Source organism: Crassostrea angulata, chromosome 7, assembly GCF_025612915.1.
Source record: "Crassostrea angulata isolate pt1a10 chromosome 7, ASM2561291v2, whole genome shotgun sequence".
Taxonomy (NCBI): Eukaryota; Metazoa; Mollusca; class Bivalvia; order Ostreida; family Ostreidae; genus Magallana; species Magallana angulata.
Genome location: NC_069117.1, coordinates 11,290,406 through 11,313,051, shown reverse-complemented (window position 1 = coordinate 11,313,051; position 22,646 = coordinate 11,290,406). Strand labels below are relative to the sequence as shown.

The following is a 22,646-nucleotide window of genomic DNA, read 5'->3' as shown; positions in this document are numbered from 1 at the left end:
ATACAGCATAACCTACAGGAATGATGATATACACAGATTCAACCTTGATTAAAATTGGATTAAACTTTAAGCAAGTTAATAAAAAATAAAACAACTTCTAAAAGTTCAAAAAAAATTATCCAATCTATTAACTTTCATTAATTTGATGTATTCATACATATTATAGATGAAATGTTTTGTAATTGTGTTAGCTAAATGACAAATAAAATCAGTCTCTGTACTTCTGCGTATTTTGGAGGTATTAGTCCAACCTTTTGACCTAATTACAACCATTGTGTAGAGGATCATAAGTTAACTGTAGACAGATGGTTTTATGATTATTTAAGCATTAATTTGGTAGAGTTATTAACTAATTAAAAGTTATCAACTAATTTTCATATAACACTAAAAGTAATAAACATCGGTTGTAATTTTCAATGCAGAGTAGGCTGGCTAATGTTACATGTTGCATCACTCGTATTTGTACCCATAAAAGATAAGACAATCGATTAATCAAAACAGTGGTTAACTGAGGCTGTGAAAACATCTATTGATTAAATGATCATTATTTTAATGTCTCTGGGGTTAATTTATACGATCGTGAACTCAGAACAAATTCTCTTTTTGAGGAAATTCCGGCGAAGTTACCGATCATATTAAGCGAGTATTTCGCCCATGTTATATTCTCTTATGAGAAGTGGACAGGCATAGCCTATGCCTGTCCACTTCTCAAAAGAGAATAGCCCATGTTAATGATTGAGGCTTTCAAAATGATTGGAAAACGAAACAAGAGGCCCAGGGGCCACATCGCTCACCTGAGCAACAATTGCCTTAATTCTGATCAAATTAGCATTACAGTATCAAAATATCTTGACAACTAGGGCCTAAAGACAGTAGATCTTGCTAAAAAAAATTGAAAATCTGCCAATTTTTATCCACCTCTTTCTTTTGGTAAATACCAAGTCCCTTTTGTTTTTGTACCTGTAAGATGATTTTTCTCTTTTCCTATATACCCCCCCCCCCATTTTGTTGCCCCACTTTTCTCTAGGGTATCATGGTTTCATCAAACTTATATCTACATAACCTGTGCTTTCACACTAAGTACTGAGTTTTGGAAAAACTTTCCCAGAATATTTTTAAAGATTTTCTCTATATATGTAAAAATTCAAACCGCCATCACGGCCCCTCCCTACCACTAGGGACTGTGATTTTGAATTTACACTACCCGAGGATGCCTCTACACAAGTTAAAGCTTTTCTGGCCAAATGGTCTTTAAAAAGAAGATTTTTAAAGATTTTCTCTATATATTCCTATGTAAAACTTGATCCCCCAATTGTGGCCCCACCCTACCCCCAGGGATCATGATTTGAACAAACTTGAATCTACACTACCTGAGGATGCTTCCATTCAAATTTGAGCTTTCTGGCGTAATAGTTTTTGATAAGGAGATTTTTAATATATATTCCTATGTAAAAATTGATCCCCCCCATTGTGGCCCCGCCCTACCCCCAGGGACTATGATTTGAACAAACTTGAATCTACACTACCTGAGGATGCTTCAATTTTAATTTGATCTTTTCTGGCCTAATTGTTTTTAAGAAGAAGATTTTTTAAGATTTTCTCTATATATTCCTATGTAAAAATTCATCCCCCTATTGTGGCCCCACCCTACCCCCGGGGACCATGATTTTAACGAACTTGAATCTACACTATCTGAGGATGCTTCCACTTAAATTTGAGCTTTCCTGGCCTAATAGTTTTTGATAAGGAGATTTTTAAAGATTTTCTCTATATATTCCTATGTAAAAATTCATCCCCCTATTGTGGCCCCACCCTACCCCCGGGGACCATGATTTGAACGAACTTGAATCTACACTACCTGTGGATGCTCCCATTTTAGTTTGAGCTTTTGTGGCCCAATAGTTTTTGAGAAGAAGATTTTTAAAGATTTTCTCTATATATTCCTATGTAAAACTTGATTCCCCAATTGTGGCCCCACCCTACCCCCAGGGACCATGATTTGAACAAACTTGAATCTACACTACCTGTGGATGCTTCCATTTTAATTTGAGCATTCCTGGCCCAATAGTTTTTGAGAAGAAGATTTTTAAAGATTTTCTCTTTATATTCCTATGTAAAACTAGATCCTCTTTTTGTGGCCCCTCCCTACCCCCGGGGACCATGATTTGAACAAACTTGAATCTACACTACTTGAGGATGCCTCCACACAAGTTTTAGTTTTTCAGGCCTTATAGTTTTTGAGAAGAAGATTTTTGAAAAATACCAACAAATTTTCAATAATTCTCAATTATCTCCCCTTTAAAGAGGGCGTGGCCGTTCATTTGAACAAACTTGAATCCCCTTCACCTAGTGGTGCTTTGTGCCAAATTTGGTTGAAATCTGCCCAGTGGTTCTTGAGAAGAAGATGAAAATGTGAAAAGTTAACGACGACGACAACGACAGACAACGGACAAATTGTGATAAGAAAAGCTCACTTGAGCCTTTGGCTCAGGTGAGCTAAAAAAAGTGGGTCTCCTAAAAACCATTTTGGGTAAAATTAGGTTACTTTAAAAAAAAAATGTATTTTCAATGTGGTGAAAAAAACAATTCAGTCGGCGGGATTAAATTGGGTCGGTTGTGTTAGGGGAAACATAAACATTTTTAATTTTGGCCTTAGCTGTAACTTTTTGATTTGTAGTCGGATTTTCAAAATCTTTTCGGTAAATATTTCAGACTAATTAGTACAATTTAAAAATTATGGTCCGAGGGGCCACTTTTTGACTCCTTATAGGGGTTTCAAGGGTCTGAAAATGATAACTTTATCACAATTAAAAAAAAATAAATTTCAAGACTTATCTCGCTCTGCTCTATGAATAAATAGCATTTCATACCAAAAGTCTTGAATCATAAATGAGTACTTTCTTACGTATGAATTTTTAAAATTTTTCTTCAAGAAAAAAAAGATATATTTTGATAAAAAATTCTGGAGTTGTCTTTCTTTGGACATTTAATTTCTTATAAGTTAATGTGTGGGTATAGGTTTAATAATTTAATTTTAAGTTTATGACATTTGTCCTCATTTTATCATATACAGTTTTTGAGAGAGAAAAAAAGAATTTAAAAAAGGGGTCAAAGGGCTGTCGAAAACCCCTTCCTTTTTGTTGAAGACAAAAACAGGTCTAGTTATTATTGTTATACTTTTCCTTTTTTTTCTGACTCCTTTTCGATTTTATAACTCTAAAAGTTTTCAACCAAATTAAATGAAACTTTCAAAGGTTATGTGCAACAATAATGCCTCAAGAATGTTATAGTTTTCTTGACTACATCACTTCATTACGTCATTTTTAATATTTTCAAAAAGTCATTTTGTCCACAGCTTTGTTAAAAAATGCTTCAAGATAGTGGCTTAAAATTTTTTGTGCTTATACATTCGTCATTTTGCCTCTGTAATAAGGCTGGGAATGAAAATCCGACACTTCCGGTCGAAACCGGAAGTGAATCTTATTTTTCGAAAATTTGAATTTTTGATCAAAACAGAAACGTATATGTATTTTGTACAAAATAATAGGCTGAATCTGACGTTGAAAACTGTTTGAAAATTAAACGATGCATTACAGAGATATCGGGGTTTAAAAACTGATTTTTCTGCAAATTTTGATTCTGTGTTCTTGGTTTAAAAAATAGCCTAATGTTCAAAGTGAAATTAATTTGTACCAAAAACAGTTCGATTTTTGTTAAGTCGTACTATCTAACATTTACCCCATTTTTTCAAGCTGCGATTCTTAATACCACGGGAGTAGTGACTCCCGATATAGCGTATTATGTAAGTTGTATCAGTGTATACTATATTTACTGCATCAGAAATACCTTATTCTAAGTTTTATTTCCATGTATTGAAATATTTATCCGCTCTCAACACTATTTCTTGCATCAAACAAGTTTAAATAACGCCAGTCATGAGTGCATTGGCCATTACGTAAGCAGCCACCTGTTTACTCGGCACATGGTCAATGTTTGTTTAACAATTTTCAATGTCAGAATCATGCACCTGTCTTGTGTCGGACTTCACAGGGTGTTTTGAAGCGAATGAAGATTAGCAATTATTCTGATTTTATTAAACTTGATTACTTCGTTTCCAGTTATGCAGTAAAACGTTGTTGCTTTACACAGACTGTTAATCAGGGCTCGACATTAACGCTTGTCCGCTTGTCCGGTACCAGTTTAAAAAATATACGGACAAGTGAATATTGCTTGCCACTTGTCCGACTGGACAAGTGCATTTTTATGTAAAGAAGTCTCCAACATTTTAAAAAGTAAAGAAAGTTTTGTGATAAGTTTATCTGTAGTCCCGTTATAAGTTTATCGATTTGTTATTTTGAATTTCGATCCCGACTTCAAATTGAAATGCAACTGAGTTACTCTTGATCGGGATTGAAGTTCACTAATTACAAACATCTTTCAATATTGAACTGTAAAGGTGTGGATCTAAGTTCTTACACAGTACCAAACACACATGTTATCAAAAAGAAAAGAAGAACAGGTAGCAAAGATAAACTTAAGGATTATGGAAAGAAATGTAATTTATATTAGGTTTCATTCATCATTGATAGACTATGATGACTTTCCATGTTTAGTTTAAAAAACAGATGAGAAATCAATATAAGAGTTACATGTATTTTAAGACCTGATGCTAAATTTAAAATGTCTTGTAATTTGCCATGACAAAGCTACAGCTGACAAATCATGTTTAATGTTATATGGAACCAATACATTTAGGAAAGACACTTTAAGTTTCCATTTAAGAAGTCAGGCTATTAATTATGGCAAGAATAATCAATAAATGACTTTATTTTAGTAATACAGAACTGTAGTTTTCAAGTGGACAATATTTGATCTTTAATATTGAAAAAATCTTGGACAAGTGAAGTTGAAGTTCGGACAAGTAAATATCTTGGTCACTTGTCCGAATGGACAAGTAGGAAAAAAAGTTAATGTAGAGCCCTGAGACACTGCTAAAAATACATCAATCATTTGTACTACTTGATAATGACGATATACGACATACATACATTTCTTCACAATGTTTATTTAACAATAATCAATGAGTTTGACTATATTTAATCAATTTAATCATTTCTTTTGATGTTGATTTGGTTTATATCTGCAAACATTATTACTTTTAACACTAAGCTCGGTTGTCGTTCTTCTGTGCGTATGATGATCTTCAACTTCTCCGCCGTTGTATAAGAAACTCTTTACATAGTGTCTAATGATATTTGATACATCCCATGTAAATCATGCCGGCCTTTTTAAGTAAAATTGTAGTAATTGCAATTGGGTTACAAAATTATAAAAAACATCGATAGTTATTTGAAAAAAACGGCGGCCGACGATTTTCATCGCTGTGCTATGTTCCGATCACAAAACTAAAGAAATTGCGCATGGATTATAAAGTTATCGTGAAACATCGATAGTTTTGGGGGAAATGGTGGCCCTTGATTTCATCATTTTTTGGGTGCGTGTTATACATAGAACCTGCTTTTTTTGCCATTTTTTGGACAACTTTTGGGGAGTGCATATTATACATGATACAATACGGTGAGTCAATCTTGAAATCGTAAAGGATTTTGTTAAATCATGCTTAAAACCATTGGGATTTTGTTAAGTCATACCAACAATTATTCAAATTTTTTTTATCTTTTTTGTAAAGTTTGTCTTGTTATTGATTTAGAACTCTGCTTCTTGCAGGAACATCAAGCTTTACTCTCGTCACTAATGAAAGACCCACTCATTGCTTTGCAACGAGCTTTGTTCTAGTTATTAATCTTTTTTGTCTTTCAAATTTTGTGCAGACGATTTCTCGAAGATGGCTCGTTTGATTTCCATCAAATTTTCAGGGCTGATGCCTCGTCATCTAAATTTTACACTGCCTAGACAATTTTTGAAATCTCACTTCCAGTGGGAAGTTATCGTCGTTTTACTTTTTAACAGAAAATTTTGTCTGCGACATTTCTCAAAAACGTGTAACGATAGAGGGCTGAAATTTTCAGAGATGATAGATCTATCATTTTTCTGGTGTACTTTGGTCAGGAGAATGTCCGCCGTCACTTCTGGTTGTCACCGGAAGCAGATTTAAAAAATGAAAATTTTAAACTTTTTGGTTTTATAATTTTTTTCCCAAAAAGATGATAGTGACCCTTTTACGTATATGTAATTTGTTTTAAAATCGATCAATGCATTCTCAAGATATTGAGCATCAAAGTTCTAAAGTAAGAGTCTGAGTAGCTCAGTCGTTGGGTTGTGGACATGTGCCCAGGCAACCCGGGTTCAAACCCCCGGTGCCGAATTTTTTTTTCCCAATTTTATTGCATTGATTAACAATTTTGTCTTAAAAGTGAAGGATTTTATCTCATTTACACAAAAATCGAACGGAAGACCCACTTATGGCTCGCAACGAGAACGATCTAGTTCTTCTTTCTCTTCTTTCCTGCTCTGAACTTGTTTCTCAGAGATGGCTGAACAGAATTGGACAAGACTCTAGGATAGGCCTGCATATCTAGTTGTGTACCCTAGTTTGATTTTTCTCATTTGGGGTTAGACAACCACTCATCGGGGGGGGGGGGGGGGGGGGGGGGGGGGTCAAAAGGGTATGGGGTCTAACATTGTTATTTTTTGTTGCCCATTGATCCCCTTAATAAAAAAAAAATTCTGGAACCTGATCACGCTTCAATATGACACCCCAATCATATTCTAGAAGATCATTTTGCTACTGCAAAAAAAAGAAAAAAAAAAAAACGTCATTTTTCAGCCATTAAATAACCCCCAGGACAAAATTGAAATTTCCGAAACCTTATTGCGCATCTATAGGATACCCTAAAAATGTTGGAGGAGTTTGAGGATGAAGGTTTTTTGTGAAAAAACATCATTTTTTTACCAATTGTTTGACCCTCAAGACTACCAGAGAATTTTTGAAACCTGTTTACAAAACAACATGACACCCCAAATCAAACTCCAAGAGTTCAGTTTGCTGGTTTATAAGATGTAAGAGCAGTTTGAGAAAGTAAAACGTGACAGACAGACGGACGGATGGACGAACGGAACATGGTAACAACAATATACCCGAACTGCGGGTATAAAAATAGCAAAAGAAACATTGAACATTTCAATTGTAAGGAAAATGGGTGTAGGATGTTTTAATATGAGTATCTAAGCCGGATTGTCCTGAAAAAATGCAACAAATCCAGATGGACAATTAAATGTTCATTCTTATAAACATATTGTACATGTACTGTCAAAATCCCTACACTTAAAATTTATCCTTTTTTTCATAAGGAGCATAAAATATGGAGTCTGTCTTATTAAAAAACTTTCATTGGGCCTGAAAATTAACTTGAGACAAATACAATGTAGCTAGTCCTAGGTCAGTTTCATAACCACCCCCTCCCCCAACAATTAATTATTACAAAATATTGAATGGGGCCTGTTTACATTTGTATTTCATATTAAATAGTAGGAGGTTGGATGGCTGGGACTTTAAAAATTGACTTGATTGGAGGAGTTTCTAGTTATCTGGGGTGTCAGTATTGAGAAATATGTTTCACTGTACACACATTATTTGTTGAAATTGACTACTTAATTTAGCATTGAATCATTATTTTTTGAAAGATGTGGTCTCATAACTGCAACGGTGTGTGCATACAAATTTTATTAGTTATTCCCTTTCTGCAAATATCATTAGTTTTTAAAATTATATGCCTTATTCAACGAGTAATGCGCAATTAACAGAGGAGCCATTGGAGCAGCCAAATTATGCTGACAAAAATAGCGCACAGTGTTTTAGATTCTATTAACACGTTGTTTTTTTTTTAATTCTATAATTCAATGAATTTAGTATTGGTATCCTAAGAAATCAATGAATTAAATCCATTTAACAGTTAAAAAATATTTACACCAATAAAATATTAATCAGCGCAAGTATAATATCAGGTTGTGATCTGGTTTGCGAGGGGGGTCAGACATGTTCCTCTAGAAATACTGAAGGAAGACTGAATGTATTCATATACACTACACTTCTGTGTTATACCTAAACATTACTCAAATCAATCAATGCAAATGAAAAGGCGGAAAGAAAGCTAGAACTTACCAGAACATATATATGTACCTCAGTGTAATTCTTTAAGTGGAGGAATAACAGCAGACCATTTGATGACAATGAAATTATTTCTGTTCTGCTGTGATCATGTAAGTATTTATTAGCTGTGACCTATTAAAGTATGTTATGTTTTCTCTTTGAAAAATTAAAAATATTGATCCTGCAGATACACATACATTTTTCTGTCAAATCTAGATATAGGGATTTCATTTAAATGAGATGTTCTGTACAGGTACATATACATACATGTAACTATATGTAACTACAGATAACAGTAGTACATGTAAATATAGATTTTTTTTGGTTATGTCTCTCAATCTCCAGTCAAGCACTCGTACTAACAAATATGTTCGTCTGTGCCAAACATTATGCATCTCGGGCGGTCAGGCAGAAGGTTATTTCAAACACTGGTTATGTCTCTCAATCTCTCTCTTTCATGTATAATACTAACCTACAGTTTTCCTATCATTCAAAGTTTGGACAACTTGATCATGTATTTCTTTCTGCTGTGATTCTAGACATCTCAAAAGAGATTCACATGCCCTAGGACCTTTTCTGATTGTTTCTTTCACCAACTTTCCTCGGTGAACTCTGGTCTCTTTAAATCCTTGCTCTTCGAAAATTCCCTCTTGTCTTAAATGATCAAGTGTGATGTCAAAATGCAGCATTCCACGAATGAATCGAAAGTTTATTCGAATGCATCTCTCACATTGCTCTATAAATAAAAAAGATCAAAAATCAATTTTGAAAAGTAAATAAAAGTATTTCTATTCTGTTGATCAATACATAGTTTCAACAAGTTGATTAATTCATAGTATAAAAGATTTATTTAAACAATAAAATGCTTTCTTTGGTAATTCATTTGGGATATGAAGGTAGCGACATTGCAGGAAAAATACATAACCCGCGTTAGCGGGTAATGTAAACTTTTCCTGGAATGATCGCTGCCTTCATAGCCCGCATGAATCATCAATTAAAGAAAGCATTTTATTGTTTATATTAACATCTTTCTTTAACTTATTAATAAATTGATTATGCTAGTAAAAGCTAGTAAAATTCACTAAATTACTGTTAATGTACAAAAGTAAGTTAGCTAAAAGAAATAGCCAAATCGTCTCCCGTGAGACTTTGAGTCTGGCATCGTCATGATTATTTCGTGCAGTCTGGGATTTTACTAAGTGGCTGTAGGTTCAGACCAATCGAAAAACAGGGCGTGTCAATTTCAGTCCTGTCACTTTCAGCCGGTGTAGATTTCGACCAATCGATAAATAGGGCGTGTATATTTCTGGCTGTTTCTATAGAGCTATGAATTAGCTATAAGTTTCCGTAAGAAATAGAGGAAATTATGCTTGGTAGATGTGAATATATTGCATTGACTCTTGATATTTCAATACATCACAATATATTTACATGCAGTGTATATTTTTTCTCATGTTTTAATACATGTACATTGGAAATCTGCGATATTCTATTTCCTTCAAATAAACCTTGTTAATTCATGCACCATGAGCACAAATATAAACATAATCACACATTTATTTTTGTAAGATTAAATGAAACATTCAATCTTACATAACCAATTTGATATGTAATTATGAAATATTCAATAAATCATATCTATTCGTTGATAAAAAAAATTTTTCTCTTCAAAGTTTCTGGGACTATATTTTTAGTCATGGAAGCTAGTGAACATAATATTATAATATAAACATGTTAATATAGCTGTTCCAAGTGTGTTTCATATCCCTGACTAAGAGTGTATAGAACGGCATTACAGCGATGATACACATATATTTCAAACAAATAGACATCAGTATGAATATAAATATAAGCATTGAATGCTTATATTTGGATGTCCTCAGTCCTATATATATAATAGCACAACAAGTGGTACATACAAATTATCATACTGCGCTAATGCGCGTTATTCAATTTGTCTGCACCGCTTGCTGTGAAGTGTTACAGGACCAACAGTTTATAGCACAGCATGATAATTTGTCTGCACAGCTTAGCGATTTATAGAACCAACGACATCCAAAAATAAGCATTCAATGCTCAAATGATATTGTATTGTTACAGTTATATACATTTATTATATCTCTGTGAATATTTTCTTTGTAAAATTACAACTTATAAATATGCTACTCTATCTTCATCCTATCTGCCAATCGTGAATGGTCATCAAATATATTCGCCTCTGGCATTCTATTTCCCTCGTTTTTAAACACGGAACACCTCCAGTAGTGTAATCCGATTAAAGTCCGATAACTCATAAAACATTTGTTTACCATGAAGAAAATTTGCATCATTGACAAAAAATAATTCTTCGGTACAATAAGATACCTGTCACAACCTGACCTTAGCATAATATTAGAACAAACACACAATTAAAGTTGAAGTGTTGTATTTCGATGAATGGCCTATCAAAAACAGAAGTAGTGAATATTTCCTCTCTTTCTTACAATGAGCACTTGTACTGTTCACACTAGTTTTGTAACTTGGAATTGTTAAAAGACTGAATTTTTTCTTTGATGACAGAAAGTCCAGTACATCTAAATCACATCCGGGAATCTCCACAGCGGAACAAAAAAACAGACTCTTTCACACAACGCGCATCTTTCACTAAAACGTTCAATTAATACAAATTAAGGAATTATAACACTCTCACACCAGTGACTCTTTGATGGGAGGAATGCCACTAATCTTAGGCAAAACAAACCACACCTATACTCTTTAGCTTTGTCCCCGGTCGTCGGTGGATTTGAAGTAAATGCTTTCAAATAACAAAGAATTAGAATAACAGAAAGAAAATGTCAAGTTGGAAAATGAGTTTTTCATGAAATTTACAATGTGACAATCCTCCCCTCTCCGAGTAAGACTCTGACCCAGAGTCTAAGAAACTTTGATACATATTAGTAAAGGTATACACACACATTTTCAATAAAACAGCAAATAAAACGAAGATGATATTATTGTCCGAGAAGTACATGTAACAGTTTTCAAATTGCGCATGATAACCAGAAGGTTGAAACATCTGGGATATTTCTGCGATCTGTATAACTTGGAGGTGTATGACTGTCTCGATACTTAACACATGCATGGCATTGTTGATTTGCAGATGACCGTGTGCGGTGGTTCTGTCCTTTATGTGTTCGTTGTGTCTCTGTTTGAGATGAAGCCTCCGTTAAATGTAGAGTTTCTGTGTTGGTCTCCACACTCCTTTTCCAATTTGGAATTAGTACAAAAGGGGGCGCAAATCTCAGCACGTTTATTTGTCCTTCCTTGGTCCTCAGATCCATAAGCAATTGAATATCACTTTCCAGTTTAAGAATGTTGACATCCTTTCTTGAGATTTTCTTTTCAAAGACCTTATTTTTCGTCAGCGCATCTTCAAGTTTTTTCTTCCAGCGTCAAAACTTGTGTTTGTATTCTGGCCATGTTTTCTTTGTTCTTCTTCCATGATGTTGAGAGTTTTTGTTCAAATATTTCCAGATTTTTCTGCTGCTTATTATTCAGTTCCTATAAGGCTAAAATCTTCTTTGAAACTGTATTTTCCTTTTTCTGGTCCGAATCTGTCGGTCTTGACACTTTCAAGAAAGAAATAAGTTCTGCGTCAGAAACATTAAAGAGTGGGAATTTGATGACATCCTCATGTCATGCCCTGAACATGGTCCAGCGTTTTTGATCGCGCTCTCTCTTATGAGTTGATTTCCTTTTGATAACCATTACGTTCGCTGTTCCGATACAAGAATTGCGGCACTGCATTGAAAGATGGCCGATTTTCTGGCATTTGAAACAGCGCTTACTCATAGCTTTACACTTTGTCAGGTGTCCTTTGTAGATTAAAACTCTGCAAAGGTAGCATGTTATGTCGCACATGGTGCGCGATATTAGGGGAATTAACTGCTTGCACAGTGGTAGAGCTGAGGTACTGGGATCTAGGTATTAGACAGGAAATGCAATACCCCCGGGTTAATTACCCGGATTCTCCACCAATTGTCACAACCTGACCCTTGCAAATTAACTGTCATCTGGCATGAGTTAACTCTAAAACATATGTTACTCAAAATGACACACCATGACATATTTCCCCCTGCTTGTAAATGTTTGTCTTCAAACATGATATTGAAAAGTTTAAGCATAGATATGTTATCCAACATGTCTGAGAAAGAATAAAAACATGTGCTATAAAGAAACAAGAATGTGAATACACAACATTGTATAAATGTAACCTTTGGAAAGAAATTCATGGCATGAAAGAGATAAATAATTCTTTTCACTTAAGTCTAAAATAACGTATATAAGAAACAATATGCGTGCACTCATACCATATCTTGGATCTACTTTGTACTAAACAAGTTTGTTTTGAAAAGAGTAATATAAAATTAGAGCAGATTTTCTTTGCAATTGGTCAGGCATGATTAAAGTAATATTACACTGATATCAAACGTGACATAATATTGAAAGTTCCATGCTGACATGAATTTTGATAACTTTTGAGAGATGCACATTTCCGAAAGTTACTTCCAGCATAACTTCTCCAAGAACAGGAAAGACTTCTTTAGAGATCAATAGCACAAGTTATGGATGATTCTTGTATGTCTGCATTAAACTGCAATCGCTGTAATTGGTGTTGGCTCCACTGTCATTGTATTCTACAAAGTTCCTCTCTATTGCTGCAGGGAACTGTAATTTTGGTGGCCCTTGGGTCATGCAGGAGAGTTGAGAGCATTTCTTCTTCTGTCAGTACCATCCCTTTGTCCAATGACTGACTTCAAGTTTGTAGTCTGAAACTATGAGAGTAGTCAGTATCATGGAAGCCAAGATGGACAAAAATTCGCATGTCATTTACATTTCTGTAAGCAATCAACATAGAATTCAGAGATGAAATGAACTTAAATTATTTTTGCTTCTTACACAATTGAAAGTGAAGAATCTAATCAACAAAGTTGTACTTATCTTTCAGTAGTGTGTGACTCCCATTTGGAAATGTCTGGCTCTATTTCATCTCAATCATGGAAGTACCTTTATAAACTAAGCTATCCTGTCTATGGACTGTGCCTTCCAGCTATAGTATAAAGCAACTATGCATACCCGGATTCTCCACCACATCTGTCACCAAGGGGGAAAAGGCAACATAGGATAAGTGGAACTAACTCGTATAGCCCCAACCCAAGAGACAGGAGGACAGCCTATAGTCATTAGGCTTCAACTGACCTCTAAGTCAAATATGCATAGAGCTTTAACTCGAAGGCAGGTTTCACAATTTATTGATCAAGTGATTTGAATTAACTATGAAATATCAGCAATAATCAAATAAAATAAAGTCAAATAGAACCGGATAAAAATAATTATTTTTTGAAATGCCAAATGAGTCAGAATAAAATTTAGCTCAACGTTGCTTAGTCTACTGACAGACAGACTACATAGTCGGTATAAAGACATAAGCAACATGAGGTAGTGGCCAAAATGAGTCAGAATGAAATTTAGCTTGATGTTGCTAAGTCTTACTGACAGACTGGTGGACAGTCAACTAGATAGTCAGTATAAAGACATAAGCAACATGAGGTAGTGGCCAAAAGTGTCTGACTGACTTGAATAAATTTCAAACTGTATTTATAATCTAAAAGATAATTATTAAATATATTTGATGTACAGTACTCATGATAATAACTCAAAAGCTAGGACAACTCCGAACAATTACATTGACTAACTGGGGATAATAAGCAAAGCAGACTGACCCTTGCTAATTAACTGTCATCTGGCATGAGTTAACTCTAAACATATGTTACTCAAAATGAAACATCATGACATACCTATTTACTGACTATTCAGACAATAGCAAGTTTATTGTTCCCCTCATTTGCCTCATGAAATAATAATTGCCTCTGGGATAATAAACTTGCTATCGTCCTCATAGCCAGTGAATAGGTTTACAATACAAACAGCATGCTTCTTCTTAAAGATAATTCAAATTACATAGAACTATGAAGCCACTTAAAATTAAAACTATCGATCAGCTACACATATGAAGTTGTACGAGATGGACTCATTAAAAGGCCTATGGGCAAGATCGCTCACCTGAGCAACAATTTTGTCTGGTGGAAGTCATAACTTACTATTAATTAAGCCTTACTATGTTAAATACAATATAATTGCATGTCAAAATTTTATGCAGACATTAAACTTATTTATCTCAAAATTGTCAAAATCAGTGAAGCAATTCTTTCATGCTTCTTTATACTACTTTGCTTTAGTTGAATTTTACAAAAAATGAATCAGAATGGAACAATTATTCAAGAGGCCCATGGGCCACATCACTAACCTGAAAAATTACAGTTCCTGGTAACATTCTATTTCCTAACATATGCTATTTTATTTTTAAACTTTTAACCCCTTTCTGGGCCCAAGTATTGGTCCGTGGTTAATATTTGGCCTTAACAATTTAGAATCTACACAATTTTAGGATGCTTGCATAGTAATCTAACAAACTGTAGCTTTGTAGTTCTCAAAAAGAACATTTTGCATATTTATTTCTATGTTAAACTTTGAACCCCTCAAGGGCCCCTAGTATTAGTCTGGTGGTCACAGCTTTATTAATTTAGAATCTACATTATTTAAGGAAGCTTGCCTAGTAATCTCACAAACTGAAGCATCTAGATCTCCAGAAAAAGAATTTTAAACATTTTCCCTCTATATTTCTATGTTAAAATTTGGACCCCTTCTCGGGCGCCAGTATTAGATCGAGGGTCACAGCTTTTATAATTTAGAATCTACACTATTTTAGGATGCCAATACATTAATTCGAAAAATTGAAGCATTACAGTTCTCGAGAAGAAGATTTTCAAACATTTTCCATATATACTTCTATAGTAAAGTGCAAAAAATTCCGGATTTTATTTTCTAGACCTTATGCATGCATAATATTTAAAGCAGATAATTTCTTTTAAAAATTTTCACATAGAAAAATGAATAGGATGCTTTTAGAGTTATTCCCCTTGTATCTATGTGATGTCACGTAATGACGCTTTCAGCAGACGATAAGTTTCCGGGCTTCAGTGATGTCAGAAATTGACAACAGAAAATGTCTTCTTAATCTTTATGAAAGTGGAATCACTTCGGCACAAAAACTTTGTGAAATAACAAACATACCAAGGACTACAGTGTATGACAATTTGAAAAGATTTCGTGAAGGGAAGTTCGAGATACGGTGTCCAGGATCTGGCAGGAAGAAAATTTTTGACATGAATGACAACCGACGGGCTGCACAACTTGCTGCTTCTCATCCGCAATGGTTAGCACAGCAAATTGCCAATGAATGTGCAAGAAGAGGATCAGCGTTAGTGTCAAAATGGACTATGGGCCGGACTCTGGCTCGCAGTATTATTTTAAATCTGTGCCGCAAAAGGTGCCACTAATGACCGCAGAGCACATGCGTAAAAGAGAGGCATGGTGTATCGCTCATCAGATTTACAATTTTGATAATGTGATTTTTACGGACGAAAGTTGATTTCAGTTCTACAGATGTACTCGGAAAAGGTTGTCAAAATTTGGACATTGTCAAAAAATGGTGCCGAAATTTTCACCAGCTGTTACTGTGTGGGGTGGAATAAGCAAGTTGGGTATAACTCCACTTGTTTCTTTGAATGGAAATATCTGCAATCAAGTACTGTGATATTTTAGGGGAGGGATTACTGTTGTCTAATATTGTGACAAACGATTTACCGTATGTTTTACAACAGGACAACGCTAGACCGCACACTGCAGCCTATACCCGTGACTGGTTCACATAGAATCACATGACCGTAATGGAATGGCCTGCTGCTTCCCCGGATTTAAATCCGATAGAAAATGTTTGGCAGATCATGAAAGATCATGTGGAAAAAATTCAGCCAGAAAATATCAAGGACTGGAAAGTTACAATCATGGAAACGTGGATGGGTCTGGATCAGAACTATATAGACAGTTTGATAGACAGTATGCAACGACGCATCGCTTAGTGTATAGAGCGACACGGGGGTCTGACTGACTATTGACATTATGCATTTTGAACTTCTATATTCATTCATTTGTTTCAAAATGATGATAGTTTTGCAAATTGAAAAATAAAACCACTTAAATTGAAATCCGGATTTTTTTGCACTTTACTATATGTTAAACTTTGAATCCATCTTGGGTCTCCAGTATTATTCCAGGCGTCACTATTTTAAAAGTATTGAATCTACAAAAGCCAAGGATATATGCAGAGTATTATCCCAAACTGTTGCATTGTACTTCTTTAGAAGATTTTAAAACATTTCCTATGTATGTAAACTTTGAACCCCGCCTGAGGCCCCATTTTGGTCTAGGAGTCAAATTTTTACACTTTGAAATCTTCACTATATATACAAGCTTTTATATAAATATTGGCATTTCTGATGCAGTGGTTCTTGAGATCAAGATTTTTAAAGACACACACCCTATCCTCATGGTGATTGTCTCCCTTTAAAAAGGGTTTGGCCCTTTATTTTAATAATTTAGAATCCCTTTCCCATAAGAATGCTTTGTATTAAGTTCATTTAAATTTGGCCCAGTGGTTTTAGAGAAGTCAGAAATGTAAAAAGTATACAGATGGACAGACAGACGAAGGTGGAACAAAAAGTGATAAGAAAAACTCACTTGAGCTTTCAGCTCAGGTGAGCTTAAAACTGCACATGATTTGAATTAAAATATATATTTATCTTCCCCTTAGTGGGATGTCTTGTATAATGCTTTTACTCAACTTAAGGTGGTATGGGACATCTGTCGATATTAATGTGGATTAAAGTACATTATAATTGAAATACTTTCACCGGTTTAGAATTTTCAAATTTTACAATATCTAACCAAAAAATAGCTTTTAGAAATATTTTGAAAGGTAAAAATTGTAAAACCCACAGTGGGATTCGAACTCATGACTTATAGATTTGTAGTAAACCCTCTAAGTCACTGCGCTACGCTGTTAGATGACAATATTGGGAAAGAAACTACTTATATATTAACTGCACTTAATTTTATTGTTTATTTCAATAAACAATACGTCACAACATGGAAGTATCCCATACCACCTTAAATATTTGTAAACTACAATGTACATGTAGCTTCAAAGAATTGTTTCTGTATGTAAATTTTCTGAACTGTTTGGTCTGGTCTATGGTACAATGTTGAAGAAGTGTCCAAAGCTAAAGTTCAAGGTCAAAAGTTAAAGCCATAAAAGTAGGAAAACTAAATAAATGGGTTATAGCAGTAGGGTCTGTTGTCTTTGACCTTTGATATTATAAATAAAATAAGATCAATCTTCTATTTTACAGGGGAATCTCTATGTACATTGTGACCTGTTGTCGGAAAACCATGGTTAATTACTCGCTGTTCATCTCTCATTCACCTCTGGGACAGTTTTAAAGTTGACACTCATATTGAAGCATGCAAGTTGATTGGTGGCTATATAACATGCTGAGTAAATTGGTCCAATGAACAAGTCGCTTTTAAACGCTTTAAACGCTTGTTCATTACAGTATTTATTGAAACTACTGGATTTTGTGACGTCTGCATAGCTTTGCATACTTAATTAGCAATCTGTTTACTTTTATTGACAGACCAATCAATGAATGAGTTGCAAGGCATTGTGAGCTACTACAAGTTTTAGTGAATACAAAGCATATTGAAAATGTATTCATGTACCATTTTGAATTGTGGAAACTCATATTCATTTTTTTTCCCAGGTAAATGGAAAACTATGTATGATCTTTCATTTCTGTGCTCACATTTAAAACAAGAGGCCCATGGGCCACATCGCTCACCTGAGAAACAATAGGTATGATAAAATCAGCGTAATGGAGTCTTAATACAAACTATCTGGACAATGTACAATAATACATAATACATACTTTGAATTTACACTACCTGAGGATGCTTCCACACAAGTTTCAGCTTTCCTAGCTGATTAGTTTCTGAGAAGAAGATCTTTAAAGATTTACTCTATATATTCCTATGTAAAACTTCGATCCCCCGTTGTGGCCCCACACTACCCCCAGGGGCCATGATTTTCACAACTTTGACTCTACACTACCTGAGGATGTGGCCCCACCCTACCCCAAGGGGTCATGATTTTCACTACTTTGAATCTACACTACCTGAGGATGCTTCCATGCAAGTGTCAGCATTCCTGTCCAATTAGTTTCTGAGAAGAAGATTTTTAAAGATTTACTCTATATATTCCTATGTAAAACTTCAATCACCCATTGTGGCCTCTTCCTACCCCCAGGGGTCATGATTTTCACAACTTTGAATTTACACTACCTGAGGATGCTTTCACACAAATTTCGGATTTCCTGGCTGATTAGTTTCTGAGGAGAAGATTTTTAAAGATTTACTCTATATATTCCTATGTAAAACTTCGATCCCCCATTGTGGCCCCACCCTACCCCCAGAGGTCATGATTTTTAGCCGGGCTCTGCTGAAAGCAGAGTCCTGGCTATAGGCAGGCAAATTGCCAATGTTACTATAAATAGCACAAGTAAACAAAAAACCAAACAGCGTCAAGGTAGACTTCCGCTATACCAAATAGTTACAGAAAGAGCCACGTTTTGTCAAAAGTGTTGGCATTTTGTTTCTTTTTTTTAAATTTCGAATGAATTGTCTATCGTTTTTAGTTTTCTTATTAATAACGTGTTTTTAAAACATAACTATGCATTTTGGACACATACAATGCGCATGAATTTCCAAGAACTAATTTGCTGCACGATGAAGAAATGGGGATTGAATATATAATGCTTGTTGCAAAATTCAAGGCAGCAACTGTTCAACATTTTAACTTCTACTAGACAGACATATTTTTTGTTTATAGCCGCTTACAAAATTTGGTCGCTCTCTGATGCTTTGCCGACATTAAAAGCATGAGAGAGAGAGAGAGAGAGAGAGAGATTTTCAGTCTTTACTACACAATATGCATAAAGACACACCAAAAAGAGCCCGGCTTTCAGTACTTCAGTACTTTGATTACAACTTTGAGTCTACACTACCTGAGGATGCTTCCACGCAAGTGTCAACATTCCTGTCCAATTAGTTTCTGAGAAGAAGATTTTTAAAGATTTACTCTATATATTCCTATGTTAAACTTCGACCCCCCCATTGTGGCCTCTTCCTACCCCCAGGGGTCATGATTTTCACAACTTTGAATCTACATTACCTGAGGATGCTTCCACACAAGCGTCAGCTTTCCTGGCTGATTAGTTTCTGAGAAGAAGATTTTTAAAGATATACTCTATTTATTCATATGTTAAACTTCGACCCCCCATTGTGGCCCCACCCTACCCCCGGGGGTCATAATTTTCACAATTTAGTATCTTCACTACCTGAGGATGCTTCCACACAAGTGTCAGCTTTCCTGGTCTTATGGTTCATGAGAAGAAGATTTTTGAAAATTTCTCGAAAATTTTCATAAATTCCTAATTATCTCCCTTTGCAAAAGGGCGTGGTCCTTAATTTTCACAACTTTGAATCCCCTTAGGCTAAGGATGCTTTGTGCCAAGTTTGGTTGAAATTGGCCCAATGGTTCTTGAGAAGATGTTGAAAATGTGAAAAGTTTACAGACAGACGGACAGACGGACAAACGACAGACAAAATGTGATCAGAATAGCTCTCTTGAGCTTTTAGCTCAGGTGAGCTAAAAAGGTTTTGCTTATGAGGCCATATTTCATCTTGTTCAAAAGAGAGGTGAGTTATGTCTTATTGAATGAAAAGCAGCTGATACCCCCTGGTTTGGAACAACATTTAATATTAAGTAGAATGCGTTTTTAAATTTTCTTCAGCCGGGACACTCATCAGAATGATTAGCACAAAACAAAAAATTTTTTGGTGCTAGTGTTTGTTATATTTTCAATGCCATTTCAAAAGCGATGTTCATTTCCTGCTTAGTGTTATGTGGACAATAATTAATGATTTTATAAAAATAGTATATTAATACCCTCGTCTACTGAAATTCAATAAAATAACCAGTATTAAAAGAGGACGAAATATAAAAGAAGAAAACCAAACAAAATGCCAACTTTTGGCTCTAATAGATGAAAAATTTAAAAATCTGTACTTGTATGTTTTCAAGACTTTTGATACTGATCGCTTTTTTTTTTATATTAAAACAACAGTATGTTTTAATGTGAACATAGAGCAATGTCTATGATACATAAACTTTCTCTTTTTTGGTATTTACCTTAGAAAAGTAAAAACAAGTTTTAAAAATTTTCTGGCGAATAATTAAATGTGTATAAAAATGATATAAGGTATTGTACCCGAAACAGAAGAGCTCCACTTATGTAACAACTAATTGGATGATATTTATAAATATTTGCTTACTAAATCAAGCGTTGATCAAAGTTTAAACTGACCCATGGGTGATGGAGAGAGTAACGATACGTAATTAACTGAGTTTCTGACAATGCTCTATGTATAGTACAGTAAATTCTTAATTAAACGCCAGGAATTAATATCTGCATAAGATTGCGCGTAGCACATCTTGCGGATATTTTAATCTCGCTTTTATTCCACAGACAGATGTACACAAAGAAAATTATGATAAAAATTCCGCGTTCGCAATTTTATTTTCTTGCAAATGGATGCAAAATGGTTGACTTGCCGAATTAAATACTTGCATAAGAAAAAGAATCTAGAGTATACAGTCTTATGGTTATGACCAAATTTGGGGGTGGGGGTGTTTATAAAACAAAAGCACTTATTTTATGTAAGAGAATCAATGAATTAAATTACAAACAGATCACAATCAAAATGTTGAAGGTTATAGGTAAAGGTCATTCTTAATTTTTGAACATACATTGTAAAAAGAAAGATCACTCTTTCAGAAGAACTTTTTCTAGTTTCTAACAATAAAAACTCATTTCTGGCCCTAAATTGTAAAAACAGAATCAAATACCATAGCATGACAGCAGACTTGCTGCACAGGAAAATACCTAAAACCATAGTATCAAAATATCTTGATCTGCTACATAGTAAAATTCATGGGCATATCACTTTTCTTACAGTTGCATGCATTTGTTTAATTCTAGCTTGACTTCAGTGGGAAAATAAGTTAATGTTAAAAACACAAATTAACAACCCAGACTCTTACCTTTAGGTGTTAAGGAATTTCTTCCCTCTTGCTCATAGAGTGTTCTTATGATATAGTCTTGTTGGGAAAGTTTCAGAACTTGCCCAAAGATGTCAAGACATTTAGGAGACTTTTCAGAGAGATGATGAAGTACCAGCTGTGCCCTATTCAGCCTTAAGCTTTCTTTCTCTATTTCATCATGAGTATCTATGCTAAACACATAAAACTGTAAGAGATAGTCAGCTGTTTTGGAAGGTTCTAGTTCTTCAAGAAACAAAGTCCTGTGATTTCTCAAGTGCTCTTTTGGAAAGCTTTCATCTTCATCTAAAGCTGAAAAATTATTTGAAAGTATTTACAACCAGCATACTATCATTAAAAATAACAGAAACTTATCATATCGTATCATATAATATTTTACAATATGATATATGATATTATAATGTTTCATATGAAACAACACTGTATCATATCATACACAACTATATCATAGGAATCATGTTATATCATTTAACAACAAACACATCTATGAACCAGGTTTGAGTGAGGTACATGTAGTAGATTTTTTTAGCATCCAGGGTTGATAATGAAGATCAGACTCTGCATCTGAAGCTACCTCTGCGATTCATTTATATTATAGTTAATTCAACTATGCAGGTTTGAAATAGTACAATTATTAATCAAACGTATGATCTGTTCAAAAACTTCACCTCATCAAGCATCTAAAACCTGTTAATCTATATGCAAAGTTAGATAACTCTCATAACTCTTTCCATTATGTTATTGTAACTCTCCAGTTTGGGGAGTTAGTTTTGGTTATATTAAATGGATGAAACCACATGGTGTGAATTGGTGATTGTGTGTGATTAACAAATGGTAGCTAGTCCAGCTAACGCCATTTTATTGTAAGAACGGTAACTCTTACTTGTGACCTGACGGCCATATTTGATGGTCAGAGACGACCACGATAGGCGATATCAAAAATTTTATCTGTAAGTATAAATTAGAACAATGACAACTGGATTTAATGAGTTGAATAGATAAAGACTAATGTTTACTTTGTTTGTATACTTTTAAAGTGAAATAAATTTGGATAACACAATGTGTGACAGTAAAATACAATTATTGTTTTCGTTACCAGTGATGTATTTTTTACAGTTTATAGTTATTTGCTCATAGATTGGAATTAGTTGGATATCATATGAACTTCTACTAATATATACCTACGTATCCGTGCGAAAGATTTTTTTTTTAAATGCTGCGCTTTTCTGCGATAACAGTTTAAACGTTTCCCTATATCAATAATTGCATTTTATTACCTCCCCCTTGTTATAGTCTGTTTTTAATATTTGTATGTTCTTTTAGGCTTGTCAAGGACAGTTTCCATTTCAAGAAAAGAAT

At 34.4% G+C, this 22,646-nt stretch overlaps 1 protein-coding gene across 1 annotated transcript in view; it reads right to left on the bottom strand.

Annotated features, from left to right (window-relative positions):
- Nucleotides 1-22,646, bottom strand: part of LOC128156142 (uncharacterized) — a 68,323-nt gene that overhangs the window by 33,564 nt on the left and 12,113 nt on the right. The window contains exons 3-4 of the mRNA XM_052818173.1: nt 21,270-21,578; nt 8,583-8,846 (exon numbers count right to left, since the gene is read on the bottom strand). Coding sequence (XP_052674133.1) covers nt 8,583-8,846; nt 21,270-21,578 — 573 coding nt within the window. The remainder of the gene's footprint in view (nt 1-8,582; nt 8,847-21,269; nt 21,579-22,646) is intronic.